Below are 19,490 nucleotides of genomic sequence, written 5' to 3' on the forward strand. Positions count from 1 at the left end.
AAAAAAATAAAAAAAATAAAAATGTGTTTCTATTAAATTTGCTATATTCTCTTGGTGTCCTTTGTTGAAAAGCAGGTATGAAGGTTCAGGGCTTTGCACATGTCTCAAACAATATATGGCAGCAGCTTTGCAAGGATGCCGTCAACCTTGTTATACATTTACAGGAACACCAGATGGCAGCAGAGTTGTTCAAACTGCTGCCGTTTACTAGCCCTGACACTGTTGCCATCTAGTGCTCAAAATGAATAGCATACTTAGGTATGCTCTTCAACAAAGAATACCATGAGTAAGAAGCAAATGGGATCATACGAGTGAATTGGAAACTTTTTAGAAATTGAATGTTCTATCTGAATCTTGAAAGCAAAAAAATTGGGTTCATGATTGTTTTCTTAAAGACAACCCATAAATGTAACAAGATAAAAATTAGAATCTTGAAGGGTTGCTGATAAAGAAGTATGAATATAATCTACCCCTAAAAAAGGCACTTAGTGGATCCCAGCACCCTTGTTCACTCAAGAGTCACCTGTCTCCCAAGTGTACATTGCATGGGGGATTTTTTGGCAAACTCTATATTTAACAATATTTGTCAGCTGTATATTAGTTCATTGTCCATCTCATATGTTATCCCCCAGCAATATGCTACATTTATTAGTATAATAACATTTGTAAAGTCTTATGTAATGTGTGGGGCTGGCTGTAAGGTGCTTATTACAAATAACAAGCTATTTGTTTGCAGGTATTATGACGTCCCCATTGCTACACTAGATTTCTCGTCCCTGTATCCATCTATTATGATGGCTCACAATCTCTGTTATACTACCTTGCTACAGGCTGGATCAGCTGATAAATATGGGTGCGTATGTCAATAATATTATGCAGACTGTAGATACTTGAAGTTGAAATGTAATTATTGGTACAGCTGATCATCACAAAGCAGATACCAGTTTTAGACAATGTAGAACTTTGCGATTTTTAAGCACCCTACATATTCTTAGATAGTGTCTTGTAACATATGGTGCATTAAGTCCCAAGACCATCGCTTAGCAATTTGCTTGCAAGGTAAGTATATTCCGTAATTAAGCTTCAGTAATGTGGAATTTATATTCCTCCTCCAAATTCATTTTAATATGCACACTTTTAGAGTGTGTTTTGATTAGATAAAAGAATACGAGTCCATCATAGGAGAAGAAGAAAGACAATGGAATACAGTGATACAACATAATGAAAAGTGTAATTGTTTTAATCATACTATACTGTAGGTATTGTAGCTGCTGGCAAACATTTTTACATACATTATTTTTATAATCATTTATTTGTATAGCCCTGCAAAATTCTGTAGAGCTGCGTATAGATATAGGGGTGTACAATGAAAAGGTTTGCGATAAGATACAAAAACATAAGTGTTGAAAAAATTATTTAAATAAAAAAATTGCAATCAAAATATTGCACAGCCCTACATTTAGCCACCAATCAGCAAGTGCTACTCAGGTTCTGAACCAAAAATAGCCCGGCTCCTAAGCTTAGATTCATGCTTTTAAAATAAAGATACCAAGAAAATGAAGAAAAATTGATAATAGTATTAAATTAGAAAGTTGCTTAAAGTAAAAGTCAACCCTAGTGTTTTTGAAATGCTAGGATTGACTATTGAAACAAATAAAGGGGACTTTCATTCATGAAGTATAAGATACTTCATGTAAAAAGCTCCTTTATTTGCTGTAACCGATCGCCGTTGTTAGCTGCTAATGAAGCCCACGGCAAAAAAAAAAAAAAATTGCTAAGAGGTGATGTTTTCACCTCTTCGCAAGTAGCCGTGCGGTAAATCGGTCTCTCTAGCAAAACAGCAATCTGCTGTGGGCTTCCTTAGCAGCTCAAAACGGTGATCGCTGGAAAAAAAATAAATAAAGGAGCTTTTTACATGAAATATCTTATACTTCATGAATGAAAGTCCCCTTTATTTGTTTAAATAGTCAATCCTAGCTTTTCAAAAACGCTAGGATTTACTTTCACTTTAAAATTGCCTGCTCAATCTGAATCATGAAAGAAAAAGATAGTTTTAGTATCCCTTTAATTCTTATGGTATTCTGTGCTGAAGAGAATACCTAGTTAGGTAGCGTGTATGTGTCTGGCACACTATATGGCTTTCAACAATGTTATACATGTTTGATCTGATATCGTAACAATCCAACAGTTTTTAATGTCCCTTAGAACTTTGAGGCTGAAGAGAGAGAGTGAAGAATAGTAAGACCTCTAAGGGCATTTTTCATTCATTTTATGACAGCATGCAGTAATTTTATGTTTTGGGCAGGGACAATTGCATTTCTGCAGATAAGCTTAAAAGGGCCGTTAAACTAAAAATTTTACAACGCACACATTGTTTCATTATTAAAAATAAACATTATTGCAAATATACAGTCATTATTTATTGTGCTGCCTTTTGCTGTTAAATACTTCTAAAAATGTTGATAGTTCCAGTTTCTGTCAGAAATCTCTGGTTAATACGGTTATCTACTTTCCTGTGAACTAGTGTTTCCCTTCTCCTCTCCCACACCTTGTCTCTTTTGTTGTTTGATCTTTTAAGGTGAATTATATGTTTTTATCAACAATCATGATGGGAAAAGCATATGTAGAGCTATTATAAAATGTCTTTTCTTCTACAAGATACAAGTCCACGGATTCATCCATACTTGTGGGATATTATCCTCCTGCTAACAGGAAGTGGCAAGGAGCACCACAGTAGAGCTGTATATATAGCTCCTCCCTTCCCTCCACCGCCAGTCATTCTCTTTGCCTATGCTAGTAATAGGAAGAGGTAAAGTGAAGAGGTGTTAGTTGTTAGTTTTCTAGTATCTTCTCTATTCATTGTTTATTCTGGAAAACGTAGGGGTCAAAAAGCTACGGCTACCTCTTTCTTTTTGGCTGAAAAGCATCATCCGCCTAGCATACGAGACTGCTGGACAGCAGCCTCCTGAAAAAATTACGGCTCATTCTACTAGAGCTGTGGCTTCCACATGGGCTTTTAAAAACGATGCTTCTGTTGAACAGATTTGTAAGGCTGCGACTTTGTCCTCCCTTCATACTTTTTCCAAATTTTCCAAATTTTATACTTTTGCTTCTTCTGAGGCTATTTTTGGGAGAAAGGTTCTTCAAGCAGTGGTGCCTTCTGTTTAGGTATCTGTCTTGTCCCTCCCGTTCATCCGTGTCCTGTTGCTTTGGTATTGTATCCCACAAGTAAGGATGAATCCGTGGACTCGTCGTATCTTGTAGAAGAAAAGGAAATTTATGCTTACCTGATAAATTGATTTCTTCTATGATACGACGAGTCCACGGCCCACCCTGTTTTTTTTTAAGATTTATTTTATTTTTCAAAACTTCAGTCACCTCTGCACCTTTTAGCTTTTCCTTTCTCTTCCTATACCTTCGGTCGAATGACTGGGGTTGGAGGGAAGGGAGGAGCTATATATACAGCTCTGCTGTGCTGCTCTTTGCCACTTCCTGTTAGCAGGAGGATAATATCCCACAAGTAATGATGAATCTGTGGACTCGTCGTATCGTAGAAGAAATCAATTTATCAGGTAAGCATAAATTTCCTTTTTTTAAATAACTGTTTAATAAAACAAACAACATTCTCTAATCCTATATATGTGTGGAGGATCATTTTAGATAATTTCATCTGAGCTGAGAGCTTTTGATCATCTTGCCTGAAAGGAAAATTACATACAGTAGAATTGTATAATTCACACAATTAAAAGACAACACAAAGCACTCTAAATTTCAATAAAAAAAATTCTGATTTTTTTTTTATTAAAGATTGCTTAATTTCCCTGCCCACTGTATCATGTGACAGCCATCAGCCAATTAAACTCCTATACGTACCCAAGACAAACAGGATTACTTTAGAGACCATTCTTAAGTAATTTGATGATCATTAAACCACTTTAGAAGTAATTTTACCATCATCAGGCTTGTAAAGTCATCAGCTAAGGTAAAACATTCTGTGTGATGACAAGATGATTAACTGATTACCTTACTGATAACTTCCCAAGCACAAATAGCCAGTCAATAACTCTAGAGTCGTCTCATTTAAATTTTTCAGTCTGTGGGCATAGTTCAGGAAGGCTTCTGATGACAAGTCTGGAGTCTTTGATTACTTCAGAATGACTCCAGGAAGATCGTCCTTTTTAACTACTAGGGTATACACCGTGAACTCTTGCACATGCTCAGTAGGAGCTGGTGCCTACGAAAGTGTGCATATAAAAAAAAAAGACAGAACAAATTGATAGGGGAAGTAAATTGGAAATTTGTTTTAAAATTGCATGCTTTTTCTCAATTATGAAAGTCATTTTGACTTTGATGTCCCTTTAAGTATTTTGTATGTCTTTAACATAATACCTAATCCAGATGAAACTTCAGCATTGATTCAAAGCATGTAATATTAATAGAATAAGAATAATTTATTTAAGTCCAAAAAAAACTTTCATGTTTCAAATAGGGCAACAGTAGTTAAACAACTTTCCAATTTACTTTTATCACCAATTTCCAGCTAAAGGGGAGGAGAGTCCACGGCTTCATTCATTACTTTTGGGAATTAAGAACCTGGCCACCAGGAGGAGGCAAAGACACCCCAGCCAAAGGCTTAAATAGTTCCCCCACTCCCCTCATCCCCCAGTCATTCTTTGCCTTTCGTCACAGTAGGATGGCAGAGAAGTGCCGAAGATTCGGAGTAGTCTCTTACAGAGGGTGGTACTCTTCGGAATGGGACTGGAGTTTTAAGTAGCCCTGTCAGCCTCTCAGTGAGAGTCTGGGTGAAAGTTAGAGTCTGGAGATGCAGGGAGAGTCTTTCTGCGAAACCATCCCGACTCATATTAACCGCTCCACAAGCAATCAGCATTGACGAGTTTCGCTGCCTGCTTTCTGCACTCAAGTCCATGTCAGGAGCAATGCTTCCACCTGTCACACTTGAAGGGCCGTGTTCCTGGTCCATGGCATAGATTCTGGAAAGATTGTTTAATTTTTTTTTATACATAATGATAACACAGAAGACAGGGTCACAGTGTGGCGCCTTTTATCTTATGGAATCAAGGGTTAATATTCCTCGTAAGGGGATTATTGAACGGGGGGGGGGATACATAATATTGTTTATTGCGTTATTGCTGCGTTATGTGCGAGATGAGGCTCTGGCAATGGCGGAACTTTCAGGTTGACTTCCGGGAGTATTTGCGCGGCTGTTTTCTCCAACATAGGTGTGTCCGGTCCACGGCGTCATCCTTACTTGTGGGATATTCTCCTCCCCAACAGGAAATGGCAAAGAGCCCAGCAAAGCTGGCCATATAGTCCCTCCCAGGCTCCGCCTACCCCAGTCATTCTCTTTGCCGTTGCACAGGCAACATCTCCACGGAGATGGCTAAGAGTTTTTTTGGTGTTTAAATGTAGTTTTATTCTTCAATCAAGAGTTTGTTATTTTAAAATAGTGCTGGTATGTACTATTTACTCTGAAACAGAAAAGAGATGAAGATTTCTGTTTGTAAGAGGAAAATGATTTTAGCAACCGTTACTAAAATCGATGGCTGTTTCCACACAGGACTGTTGAGATGAATTAACTTCAGTTGGGGGAAACAGTGAGCAGACTTTTGCTGCTTGAGGTATGACACATTTCTAACAAGACTTGGTAATGCTGGAAGCTGTCATTTTCCCTATGGGAACCGGTAAGCCATTTTCTTAGTTTAGTATAAGAATAAAGGGCTTCATTAGGGCTTAAAAAACTGGTAGACATTTTTCTGGGCTAAAACGATTACTTTACTAAGCATATTTGGCAGATTATAACTATTAATAGTTATTATAATCTTGGGGATTGTTTTAAAAAAACGGCAGGCACTGTATTGGACACCTTTTTCACTGGGGGCCTTTTCTAGTCATAGGCAGAGCCTCATTTTCGCGCCACTAATGCACAGTTGTTTTTGGAAAGCAAGGCATGCAGATGCATGTGTGAGGAGCTAAGAACCACTGAAAAAGCTTATTGAAGGCGTCATTTGGTATCATATTCCCCTCTGGGCTTGGTTGGGTCTCAGCAAAGCAGATACCTGGGACTGTATAGGGGTTAAATGTAAAAACGGCTCCGGTTCCGTTATTTTAAGGGTTAAAGCTTTCAAATTTGGTGTGCAATACTTTTAAGGCTTTAAGACACTGTGGTGAAATTTTGGTGAATTTTGAACAATTCCTTCATACTTTTTCACATATTCAGTAATAAAGTGTGTCCAGTTTAAAATTTAAAGTGACAGTAACGGTTTTATTGTAAAACGTTTTTTGTGCTTTGTTGACAAGTTTAAGCCTGTTTAACATGTCTGAACCATCAGATAACGATGTTCTATAGGTATGAAAGCCAAGGTTTCTCCCCATTTATATATATATGTGATAATTGTGTCATAGTGTCCAAACAAAGTAGGGACAATGATGCCACAGATAATGATATTGCCCATGATGATTCCTCAAATGAGGGGAGTAAGCATGGTACTGCATCACCCCCTTCTGTGTCTACACCAGTTTTGCCCACACAAGAGGCCCCTAGTACATCTAGTGCGCCAATTCTTATTACCATGCAACAATTAACGGCTGTAATGGATAATTCTATTGCAAACATTTTATCCAAAATGCCTACTTATCAGAGAAAGCGCGATTGCTCTGTTTTAAACACTGAAGAGCAAGAGGACGCTGATGATAACTGTTCTGACATGCCCTCACACCAATCTGAAGGGGCCAGGAGGGAGGTTTTGTCTGAGGGAGAAATTTCAGATTCAGGGAAAATTTCTCAACAAGCTGAACCTGATGTTGTAACATTTAAATTTAAATTAGAACATCTCCACGCACTACTTAAGGAGGTATTATCTACTCTGGATGATTGTGACAATTTGGTCATTCCAAAGAAATTATGTAAGATGGACATCCTAGAGGTTCCGGTGTCCCCTGATGCTTTTCCTATACCCAAGCGGGTGGCGGACATAGTAAATAAGGAGTGGGAAAGGCCCGGCATACCTTTTGTTCCTCCCCCTATATTTAAGAAATTATTTCCTATAGTCGACCCCAGAAAGGACTTATGGCAGACAGTCCCCAAGGTCGAGGGGGCGGTTTCTACTCTAAACAAACGCACTACTATTCCTATAGAAGATAGTTGTGTTTTCAAGATCCTATGGATAAAAAGTTAGAGGGTTTGCTTAAAAAGATGTTTGTTCAGCAAGGTTACCTTCTACAACCAATTTCATGCATTGTTCCTGTCACTACAGCTGCGTGTTTCTGGTTCGAAGAACTAGAAAAGTCGCTCAATAAAGAATCTTCGTATGAGGAGGTTATGGACAGAGTTCAAGCACTTAATTTGGCTAACTCTTTTATTTTAGATGCCGCTTTGCAATTAGCTAGATTAGCGGCGAATAATTCAGGGTTTGCTATCATGGCGCGCAGAGCGCTTTGGCTAAAGTCTTGGTCAGCGGATGTGTCCTCCAAGACCAAATTGCTTAACATCTCTTTCAAGGGTAAAACACTGTTTGGCCCTGACTTGAAAGAGATTATTTCAGACATCACTGGGGGAAAGGGCCACGCCCTTCCTCAGGATAGGTCTTTTAAGGCTAAAAATAAGCCAAATTTTCGTCCCTTTCGCAGAAACGGACCAGCCTCAAATTCTACATCCTCTAAGTAAGAGGGTAATACTTCTTAAACCAAGCCAGCCTGGAGACCGATGCAAGGCTGGAACAAGGGTAAGCAGGCCAAGAAACCTGCCACTGCTACCAAAACAGCATGAAGTGTTGGCCCCCGATCCGGGACCGGATCTGGTGGGGGGCGGACTTTCTCTCTTTGCTCAGGCTTGGGCAAGAGATATTCAGGATCCTTGGGCGCTAGAAATAGTTTCTCAAGGTTATCTCCTGGAATTCAGGGAACTACCCCCAAGGGGAAGGTTCCACAGGTCTCAATTATCTTCAAACCAAATAAAAGGACAGGCATTCTTACATTGTGTAGAAGACCTGTCAAGAATGGGAGTGATTCATCCTGTTCCATTAGGAGAACAAGGGATGGGGTTTTTACTCCAACCTGTTCATAGTTCCCAAAAAAGAGGGAACATTCAGACCAATTTTAGATCTCAAGATTCTAAACAAGTTTCTAAGGGTTTCATCGTTCAAAATGGAAACCATTCGAACGATCCTTCCTACCATCCAGGAAGGTCAATTCATGACCACGGTGGATTTAAAGGATGCGTACCTACATATTCCTATCCACAAGGAACATCTTCGGTTCCTAAGGTTCGCCTTTCTGGACAAGCATTACCAGTTTGTGGCACTTCCATTCGGATTAGCCACTGCTCCAAGGATCTTCACAAGGGTACTAGGGTCCCTTCTAGCGGTGCTAAGACCAAGGGGCATTGCAGTAGTACCTTACTTGGACGACATCCTGATTCAAGTGTCGTCTCTGTCTAAAGCAAGGGCTCATACGGACATTGTCCTAGCCTTTCTCAGATCTCACAGGTGGAAAGTGAACATAGGAAAGAGTTCTCTGTTCCCGTCAACAAGAGTTCCCTTCTTGGGAACAATATAGTTTCCTTAGAAATGAAGATTTTTCTGACAGAGGCCAGAAAATCAAACTTCTAAGCTCTTGTCAGGTACTTTATTCTGTTCATCTTCCTTCCATAGTGCAGTGCATGGAAGTAATAGGTTTGATGGTTGCGGCAATGGACATAGTTCCTTTTGCACGAATTCATCTAAGACCATTACAACTGTGCATGCTCAGACAGTGGAATGGGGATTATACAGACTTGTCTCCGACGATCCAAGTAGATCATAGGACCAGAGATTCACTCCGTTGGTGGCTGACCCTGGACAACCTGTCACAGGGAATGAGCTTCCGCAGACCAGAGTGGGTCATTGTCACGACCGACGCCAGTCTGGTGGGCTGGGGCGCGGTCTGGGAACCCCTGAAAGCTCAGGGTCTATGGTCTCGGGAAGACTCTCTTCTCCCGATAAACGTTCTGGAACTGAGAGCGATATTCAATGCTCTCAAGGCTTGGCCTCGACTAGCAAAGGCCAAATTCATAAGGTGTCAATCAGACAACATGACGACTGTTGCATATATCAACCATCAGGGGGGAACAAGGAGTTCCCTGGTGATGGAGGAGCATCCGGGGGAGTGGGAACTCCATCCGGAAATCTTTGCCCAAATATCTCAATTATGGGGCATTCCAGACATGGATCTGATGGCCTCTCGTCAAGGTCCCTTGTTACGGGTCCAAATCCAGGGATCCCAAGGCGACTCTAGTGGATACAATAGTAGCACCTTGGATCTTCAACCTAGCTTATGTATTCCCACCGTTTCCTCTCATTCCCAGGCTGGTAGCCAGGATCAATCAGGAGAGGGCTTCGGTGATCTTGATAGTTCCTGCGTGGCCACGCAGGACTTGGTATGAAGACCTGGTGAATATGTCATCGGCTCCACCATGGAAGCTACCTTTGAGACAGGACCTTCTTGTTCAGGGTCCATTCGTACATCCGAATCTGGTTTCCCTCCAACTGACTGCTTGGAGATTGAACGCTTGATTCTTTCAAAGCGTGGGTTTTCAGATTCTGTAATAGATACTCTTATTCAGGCTAGAAAGCCTGTAACTAGAAAAATTTACCATAAAATATGGAAAATATATATCTGTTGGTGTGAATCTAAAGGATTCCCATGGAACAAGATAAAAATTCCTAAGATTCTTTCCTTTCTACAAGAAGGTTTGGAGAAAGGATTTTCTGCAAGTTCTCTGAAGGGACAGATCTCTGCTTTATCTGTTTTACTTCACAAAAGGCTGGCAGCTGTGCCAGACGTTTAAGCGTTTGTTCAGGCTCTGGTTAGAATCAAGCCTGTTTACAGACCTTTGACTCCTCCCTGGAGTCTTAATCTAGTTCTTTCAGTTCTTCAAGGGGTTCCGTTTGAACCCTTACATTCCGTAGATATTAAGTTATTATCGTGGAAAGTTTTGTTTTTGGTTGCAATTTCTTCTGCTAGAAGAGTTTCTGAGTTATCTGCTCTGCAGTGTTCTCCGCCCTATCTGGTCCATGCAGATAAGGTGGTTTTGCGTACTGAGCCTGGTTTTCTTCCGAAGGTTGTTTCCAACAAAAATATTAACCAGGAGATAGTTGTACCTTCTTTATGACCGAATCCAGTTTCAAAGAAGGAACGTTTGTTACACAATTTGGACGTAGTCCGTGCTCTAAAATTCTATTTAGAGGCTACAAAAGATTTCAGACAAACATCTTCCTTGTTTGTTGTTTATTCTGGTAAAAGGAGAGGTATAAAAGCAACTTCTACCTCTCTTTCCTTTTGGCTTAAAAGCATTATCAGATTGGCTTTTGAGACTGCCGGACGGCAGCCTCCTGAAAGTATCACAGCTCACTCCACTAGGGCTGTGGCTTCCACATGGGCCTTCAAGAACGAGGCTCCTGTTGACCAGATATGTAAGGCAGCGACTTGGTCTTCACTGCACTCTTTGGCCAAATTTTACAAATTTTATACTTTTGCTTCTTCGGAGGCTATTTTTGGGAGAAAGGTTTTGCAAGCCGTGGTGCCTTCCGTTTAGGTGACCTGATTTGCTCCCTCCCTTCATCCGTGTCCTAAAGCTTTGGTATTGGTTCCCACAAGTAAGGATGACGCCGTGGACCGGACACACCTATGTTGGAGAAAACAGAATTTATGCTTACCTGATAAATTACTTTCTCCAACGGTGTGTCCGGTCCACGGCCCGCCCTGGTTTTTTAATCAGGTCTGAGGAATTATTTTCTCTAACTACAGTCACCACGTTACCATATGGTTTCTCCTATATATATTTCCTCCTGTCCGTCGGTCGAATGACTGGGGTAGGCGGAGCCTGGGAGGGACTATATGGCCAGCTTTGCTGGGCTCTTTGCCATTTCCTGTTGGGGAGGAGAATATCCCACAAGTAAGGATGACGCCGTGGACCGGACACACCGTTGGAGAAAGTAATTTATCAGGTAAGCATAAATTCTGTTTTTGTCGCGTTTTCTCCTTAGTGCAGGGGCGGTACTGCGCGGCATCCCATGTGACCGGGTGTGACGGTTTCCACTTCCTCTGTTGATCAGCGGCGCAGGAGACAAAGTGGTTTCTGTAGTCCGGGTGATAGGAGGTGGTCTGTGCCCCGGCCATTGGAGGTATAAAGGTGCCTGTTAGGTTAATCTAGTCCATAATAAAAGTGCAACCTATGGAGGACTCTGACGTGTTAGAGGGTACTCCCTCTTCAACCAAGTCTCATACCTGTGTTTATTGTGAGGAGGTTTTTGTAGATCAGCCTGCTCAACTATGTTCCACATGCCTCGATGATAAAGTTGCAACATCTAAAAATAAGGGGATGTCTAGTACTACTAAACCGTCCACCTCTAAGGGTTCCCCCTGACCGTGAGGTGCGTTCCCTGCTTTCATCTCCGAGTACACATGCAGCACCCCAGGGTCCAACTATTACTATTACTCCTACGGGAGAGATTCGTTGGCTGTCAGATCTTTTGGATCAACTGCAAACAGCGGTATCGAAAGTGATCCATGCCTTACCATGTTCTGCTAAGCGCAAGCGTAGGGCGTATCATGGTGGCCCGGCCCAGGGGTTGTCTACGCCTATGGAAATATCAGAGGCGTTATAGGATGACGAGGCTCACTCCGACTCTTCGGAGGAGGCTCCTTCTGGGTCGGAGCCAGGGTCATCTCATCCTCTAGCTGCGGAGGAGCCTGACTTTAGGTCTAGGAAAGAGAATTTGCGCTTTTTGCTGAAGCAAGTGCTTGCTATTCTGGAGGTTCCGGAACCGAAGCTTCCAGAAGAACCTTCGATTCCTAAGCTTGATAAGGTATACGAAGACAGGGTGGTGCCTCAGACCTTCCCGGTTCCTGTTAAGATGGCTAATATTATTAAGAATGAATGTGAGTGATTAGGTTCTTCCTTTTCCCCTTCTTCCTTTAAAAAACTGTTCCCCGTCCCGGACTCTCAGCTCGAGCTGTGGGGGACTGTCTCTAAGGTGGATGGTACTATTTCCATGCTCGCAAAGCAGACAACTATTCCTCTCAAGGATAGTTTGTCATTTAAAGAGCCCATGGACAAAAAGTTGGAAAACATGTTAAGGAAGATGTTTCAGCACTCAGGGTTTGTTTTTCAACCGACAGCAGCTGTAGCCGCCGTTTCCGGAGCTGCAACATATTGGTGTGAATCCCTGTGTGATATGGTCGATAGGGAGACTTCCATCAACGAGATACAGGATAAGATTAAGGCCTTAAGGGTTGCCAATTCTTTCATTTGTGACGCCAATATGCAAATTATTCGCCTTAACGCAAAGGTTTCAGGATTCTCTGTTTTCGCTCACAGGACTCTGTAGCTCAAGTATTGGTCTTCGATAGGCGAGGCTATTGTCTGTCTTTTCAAGGAAAGATTGTTGGGTCCAGGATTGGATTCGATCATATCCACGGTTATGGGAGGCAAGGGAGGTTTTTTTCCGCAGGATAAGGAGGCTAAGCCTAAAGGATCTACCTTTCGTCCCTTTCGTGCGGACAAGGCCCAGCGCCAGCAGCCCGCTGCGAAAGCGGATCAGTCCAAGGGAACTTGGAAGCCTGCTCAGTCTTGGAACAAGTCCAAGCAGATCAAGAAGCCTGCCGAGACAAAATTGGCGTGAAGGGGCGGCCCCCGAACCGGTCTCCGGACCAAGTAGGGGGCAGATTGTCTCTCTTCTCCGAAGCCTGGTTGCAGGAGGTTCAGGACCCTTGGGTTCTGGAGGTTGTCGCCCAGGGTTACAGGATAGGATTCAGGTCCCATCCGCCCAGGGGCAGATTCTTCCTGTCAAACCTGTCTTTAAGACCGGGAAAGAGAGAGGCCTTTTCTTTCATGTAATTAGCAAGAGTCCATGAGCTAGTGACGTATGGGATATACATTCCTACCAGGAGGGGCAAAGTTTCCCAAACCTTAAAATGCCTATAAATACACCCCTCACCACACCCACAATTCAGTTTTACAAACTTTGCCTCCGATGGAGGTGGTGAAGTAAGTTTGTGCTAGATTCTACGTTGATATGCGCTCCGCAGCAAGTTGGAGCCCGGTTTTCCTCTCAGCGTGCAGTGAATGTCAGAGGGATGTGAGGAGAGTATTGCCTATTTGAATGCAGTGATCTCCTTCTACGGGGTCTATTTCATAGGTTCTCTGTTATCGGTCGTAGAGATTCATCTCTTACCTCCCTTTTCAGATCGACGATATACTCTTATATATACCATTACCTCTGCTGATTCTCGTTTCAGTACTGGTTTGGCTTTCTACAAACATGTAGATGAGTGTCCTGGGGTAAGTAAATCTTATTTTCTGTGACACTCTAAGCTATGGTTGGGCACTTTATTTATAAAGTTCTAAATATATGTATTCAAACATTTATTTGCCTTGACTCAGAATGTTCAACATTCCTTATTTTTCAGACAGTCAGTTTCATATTTGGGATAAATGCATTTGTTTCAATCATTTTTTCTTACCTTAAAAAATTTGACTTTTTCCCTGTGGGCTGTTAGGCTCGCGGGGGCAGAAAATGCTTCATTTTTTTGCGTCATTCTTGGCGCGGACTTTTTTGGCGCAAAAATTTTTTTCTGTTTCCGGCGTCATACGTGTCGCCGGAAGTTGCGTCATTTTTTGACGTTTTTTGCGTCAAAAATGTCGGCGTTCCGGATGTGGCGTCATTTTTGGCGCCAAAAGCATTTAGGCGCCAAATAATGTGGGCGTCTTTTTTGGCGCTAAAAAATATGGGCGTCTTTTTTGTCTCCACATTATTTAAGTCTCATTATTTATTGCTTCTGGTTGCTAGAAGCTTGTTCACTGGCATTTTTTTCCCATTCCTGAAACTGTCATTTAAGGAATTTGATCAATTTTGCTTTATATGTTGTTTTTTTTCTTTTACATATTGCAAGATGTTCCACGTTGCAACTGAGTCAGAAGATACTACAGGAAAATCACTGCACAGTGCTGGAGCTACCAAGCTAAGTGTATCTGCTATAAACTTTTGGTATCTGTTTCTCCAGCTGTTATTTGTATTGCATGTCATGTCAAACTTATTAATGCAGATAAAATTTCCTTTAGTACTGTTACATTACCTGTTGCTGTTCCGTCAACATCTAATTTTCAGAGTGTTCCTGATAACATAAGAGATTTTATTTTTTAAATCCATTAAGAAGGCTATGTCTGTTATTTCTCCTTCTAGTATACATAAAAGTCTTTTAAAACTTCTCTTTTTTCAGATGAATTTTTAAATGAACATCATCATTCTGATACTGATAATGGTTCTTCTGGTTCAGAGGTTTCTGTCTCAGAGGTTGATGCTGATAAATCTTTGTATTTGTTCAAGATGGAATTTATTCGTTCTTTACTTAAAGAAGTGTTATTTGCATTAGAAATAGAGGATTCTGGTCCTCTTGATACTAAATGTAAACGTTTAAATAAGGTTTTTAAATCTCCTGTAGTTATTCCAGAAGTGTTTTATCTCCCTGATGCTATTTCTGAAGTAATTTCCAGGGAATGGAATAATTTGGGTAATTTATTTACTCCTTCTAGACGTTTAAGCAAATTATATCCTGTGCCATCTGACAGATTAGAGTTTTTTGGGACAAAAATCCCTAAGGTTATGGGGCTGTCTCTACTCCTGCTAATGTACTACTATTCCTACGGCAGATAGTACTTAATTTAAGGATCCTTTAGATAGGAAAATTGAATCCTTTCTAAGAAAGCTTCCTTATGTTCAGGTAATCTTCTTAGACCTGCTATATTTTTAGCGGATGTTGCTGCAGCTTCAACTTTTTGGTTAGAAGCTTTAGCGCAACAAGTAACAGATCATAATTTTATAGCATTATTATTATTCTATAACATGCTAATAATTTTATTGGTGATACCATCTTTTGATATCATTAGAGTTGATGTCAGGTATATGTCTCTAGCTATTTTAGCTAGAAAAGCTTTATGGATTAAACTTGGAATGCTGACATGTCTTCTAAGTCAACTTTGCTTTCCCTTTCTTTCCAGGGTAAATAATCATTTTCGTTCCTTTCCTCACAACAAGGAACAAAAGCCTGATCCTTCATCCTCAGGAGCGGTATCAGTTTGGAAACTATTTCCAGTTTGGAATATATCCAAGCCTTATAGAAACCTATAGCCAGCTCCTAAGTACCTATGAAGGTGCGGCCCTTATTCCAGCTCAGCTGGTATGGGGCAGATTACGTTTTCTTCAAAGAAATTTGGATCAATTCCGTTCTTAATCTCTGGTTTCAGAAACATTGTTTCAGAAAGGTACAGAATTGGCTTCAAGTTAAGGCCTCCTGCTAAGAGATTCTTTTCTTTCCCGTGTCCCAGTTAACACAGCAAAGGCTCAGCATTTCTGAAATGTGTTTCAGATCTAGAGTTGGCTGGAGTATTTATGCCAGTTCCAGTTCTGGAACAGGGGCTGGGGTTTTATTTTATCTCTTCATTGTACCAAAGAAGGTCAATTCCTTCAGACCAGTTCCGGATCTATCATTATTGAATCGTTATGTTAGGATACCAACATTCAAGATGGTTACTGTAGGACTATCCTGCCTTTTGTTTAGCAAGGGCATTATATGTCTACAATAGATTTACAGGATGTGTATCTGCATATTCCGATTCATCCAAATCACTTTTAGTGTCTGAGATTCTCTTTTTAGACAAGCATTACCAGTTTTGTGGCTCTACCGTTTGGCCTAGCCTCAGTTCCAAGAATTTTTTTCAAAGGTTCTCGGTGCCCTTCTTTCTGTAATCAGAGAATAGGGTTTTGGTATTTCCTTATTTGGACGATATCTTGGTACTTGCTCAGTCTTCTCATTTTCGAAGAATCTCATACAAATCGACTTGTGTTGTTTCTTCAAGTTCATGGTTGGAGGATCAATTTACCAATCAGTTCATTGATTCCTCAGACAAGGGTAACCTTTTTAGGTTTCTAGATAAATTCAGTGTCTATGACTCTGTCCTTGTCAGACAAGAGAAGTTTAACATTGATATCAGCTTGTCAAAACCTTCAGTCACAATCATTCCCTTTGGTAGCCTTATGCATGGAAATGTTGGGTCTTAGGACTGCCGCATCAGATGCGATCTCCTTTGCTCGTTTTCACATGCGACCTCTTCAGCTCTGTATGCTGAACCAATGGTGCAGGGATTACTCAAAGATATCTCAATTAATATCTTTAAACCGATTTTACGACACACTCTGACATGGTGGACAGATCACCATCGTTTAGTTCAGGGGGCTTCTTTGTTCTTCCGACCTGGACTATAATCTCAACAGATGCAAGTCTTACAGGTTGGGGAGCTGTGTGGGGGTATCTGACGGCACAAGGGGTTTGGGAATCTCAGGAGGTGAGATTTCCGATCAATATTTTGGAACTCCGTGCAATTTTCAGAGCTCTTCAGTCTTGGCCTCTTCTGAAGAGAGAGTTGTTCATTTGTTTTCAGATAGACAATGTCACAACTGTGGCATACATCAATCATCAAGGAGGGACTCACAGTCCTCTGGCTATGAAAGAAGTATCTCGAATTTTGGTTTGGGCGGAATCCAGCTCCTGTCTAATCTCTGCGGTTCATATCCCAGGTATGGACAATTGGAAAGCGGATTATCTCAGTCGCCAAACGTTGCATCCGGGCGAATGGTCTCTTCACCCAGAGGTATTTCTTCAGATTGTTCAAATGTGGGAACTTCCAGAAATAGATCTGATGGCTTCTCATCTAAACAAGAAACTTCCCAGGTATCTGTCCAGATCCCGGGATCCTCAGGCGGAGGCAGTGGATGCATTATCACTTCCTTGGAAGTATCATCCTGCCTATATCTTTCCGCCTCTAGTTCTTCTTCCAAGAGTAATCTCCAAGATTCTGAAGGAATGCTCGTTTGTTCTGCTGGTAGCTCCGGCATGGCCTCACAGGTTTTGGTATGCGGATCTTGTCCGGATGGCCTCTTGCCAACCGTGGACTCTTCCGTTAAGACCAGACCTTTTGTCTCAAGGTCCTTTTTTCCATCAGGATCTGAAATCCTTAAATTTAAAGGTATGGAGATTGAACGCTTGATTCTTGGTCAAAGAGGTTTCTCTGACTCTGTGTTTAATACTATGTTACAGGCTCGTAAATCTGTATCCAGAGAGATATATTATAGAGTCTGGAAGACTTATATTTCTTGGTGTCTTTCTCATCATTTTTCTTGGCATTCTTTTAGAATACCGAGAATATTACAGTTTCTTCAGGATGGTTTAGATAAGGGTTTGTCCGCAAGTTCCTTGAAAGGTCAAATCTCTGCTCTTTCTGTTCTTTTTCACAGAAAGATTGCTATTCTTCCTGATATTCATTGTTTTGTACAAGCTTTGGTTCGTATAAAGCCTGTCATTAAGTCAATTTCTCCTCCTTGGAGTTTGAATTTGGTTCTGGGGGCTCTTCAAGCTCCTCCATTTGAACCTATGCATTCATTGGATATTAAATTACTTTCTTGGAAAGTTTTGTTCCTTTTGGCCATCTCTTCTGCCAGAAGAGTTTCTGAATTATCTGCTCTTTCTTGTGAGTCTCCTTTTCTGATTTTTCATCAGGATAAGGCGGTGTTGCGAACTTCTTTTGAATTTTTACCTAAGTTGTGAATTCCAACAACATTAGTAGAGACATTGTGGTTCCTTCATTATGTCCTAATCCTAAGAATTCTAAGGAGAAATCGTTGCATTCTTTGGATGTTATTAGAGCTTTGAAATATTATGTTGAAGCTACTAAGTCTTTCCGAAAGACTTCTAGTTTATTTGTTATCTTTTCCGGTTTTAGAAAGGCCAGAAAACTTCTGCCATTTCTTTGGCATCTTGGTTGAAATCTTTATTTCATCTTGCCTATGTTGAGTCGGGTAAGACTCCGCCTCATAGGATTACAGCTCATTCTACTAGGTCAGTTTCTACTTCCTGGGCGTTTAGGAATGAAGCTTCGGTTGATCAGATTTGCAAAGCGGCAACTTGGTCCTCTTTGCATACTTTTACCAAATTCTACCATTTTGTTGTATTTTCTTCTTCTGAAGCAGTTTTTGGTAGAAAAGTACTTCAGGCAGCGGTTTCAGTTTGAATCTTCTGCTTATGTTTTTCGTTAAACTTTATTTTGGGTGTGGATTATTTTCAGCAGGAATTGGCTGTCTTTATTTTATCCCTCCCTCTCTAGTGACTCTTGTGTGGAAAGATCCACATCTTGGGTAGTCATTATCCCATACGTCACTAGCTCATGGACTCTTGCTAATTACATGAAAGAAAACATAATTTATGTAAGAACTTACCTGATAAATTCATTTCTTTCATATTAGCAAGAGTCCATGAGGCCCGCCCTTTTTTGTGGTGGTTATGATTTTTTTGTATAAAGCACAATTATTCCAATTCCTTATTTTATATGCTTTCGCACTTTTTTTCTTATCACCCCACTTCTTGGCTATTCGTTAAACTGAATTGTGGGTGTGGTGAGGGGTGTATTTATAGGCATTTTAAGGTTTGGGAAACTTTGCCCCTCCTGGTAGGAATGTATATCCCATACGTCACTAGCTCATGGACTCTTGCTAATATGAAAGAAATGAATTTATCAGGTAAGTTCTTACATAAATTATGTTTTTCTAGAATGTGTGAGGGAATTCTCCTCTCTAGGTGCTATCGTACCAGTACCCCAAGCAGAAAGGGGTCTAGGGTACTATTTAAATCTTTTTGTGGTTCCAAAGAAGGGCACATTCTGCCCGATTCTGGACCTAATGTGTTTAAACAAGTTTCTGGCTGTTCCATCATTTAAAATGGAAACAATCAGATCTATTCTTCCCCTAGTTCAAGTCAGTTGTCATGGTGAACTGCCCCTCTTGAAGGATGCTTACCCCCATGTTCCAATTCACAGGGACCACTTCAAGTTCTTAAGATTTGCGTTTCTGGACCAACACTTCCAGTTTGTGGCCCTTCCCTTCGGTCTGGCGACGCCCCGAGAGTCTTCACGAAGGTTCAGGGGGCGCTACTGGCAGTGGCCAGATCCAGGGGCATTGCTGTGACGCCCTATTTGGACGACATCCTAGTCCAGGCGCCGTCGTTCATCCCTGCAGGCCTCTTCAATTGTGCATGTTGAGACAGTGGAACGGCGATCATTCAGATCTATCACTGCGGATATCCATGGATGCTTGGACCAGGGACTCCCTCTCTTGATGGATCCGTCCGGAGCATCTGTCCCTGGGGACATCCTTCTGGAGACCGTCCTGGGAGATTGTGACCACGGATGCGAGTCTTGCCGGATAGGGAGCTGTTTGGGGTGCCAGGATGGCACAAGTAAAATGGACCCGGGAGGAGTCTCTCCTTCCGATAAATATTCTGGAACTTCGAGCAATTTACAATGCTCTGAGGGCGTGGCCTCCTCTGGGGTCGTTCGGCTTCATCAGATTCCAGACTGACAACATTACCTCAGTGGCTTACATCAA

General features: G+C 41.3%; 1 protein-coding gene across 1 annotated transcript in view; it reads left to right on the forward strand.

Moving 5' to 3' along the window:
- POLD1 (DNA polymerase delta 1, catalytic subunit) overlaps positions 1-19,490 on the forward strand; it is a 384,813-nt gene that overhangs the window by 197,620 nt on the left and 167,703 nt on the right. Inside the window, exon 15 of the mRNA XM_053690816.1 lies at positions 737-853. Within this exon, the coding sequence (XP_053546791.1) occupies positions 737-853 (117 nt within the window). The remainder of the gene's footprint in view (positions 1-736; positions 854-19,490) is intronic.

Source organism: Bombina bombina, chromosome 8 (assembly GCF_027579735.1).
Source record: "Bombina bombina isolate aBomBom1 chromosome 8, aBomBom1.pri, whole genome shotgun sequence".
NCBI lineage: Eukaryota > Metazoa > Chordata > Amphibia > Anura > Bombinatoridae > Bombina > Bombina bombina.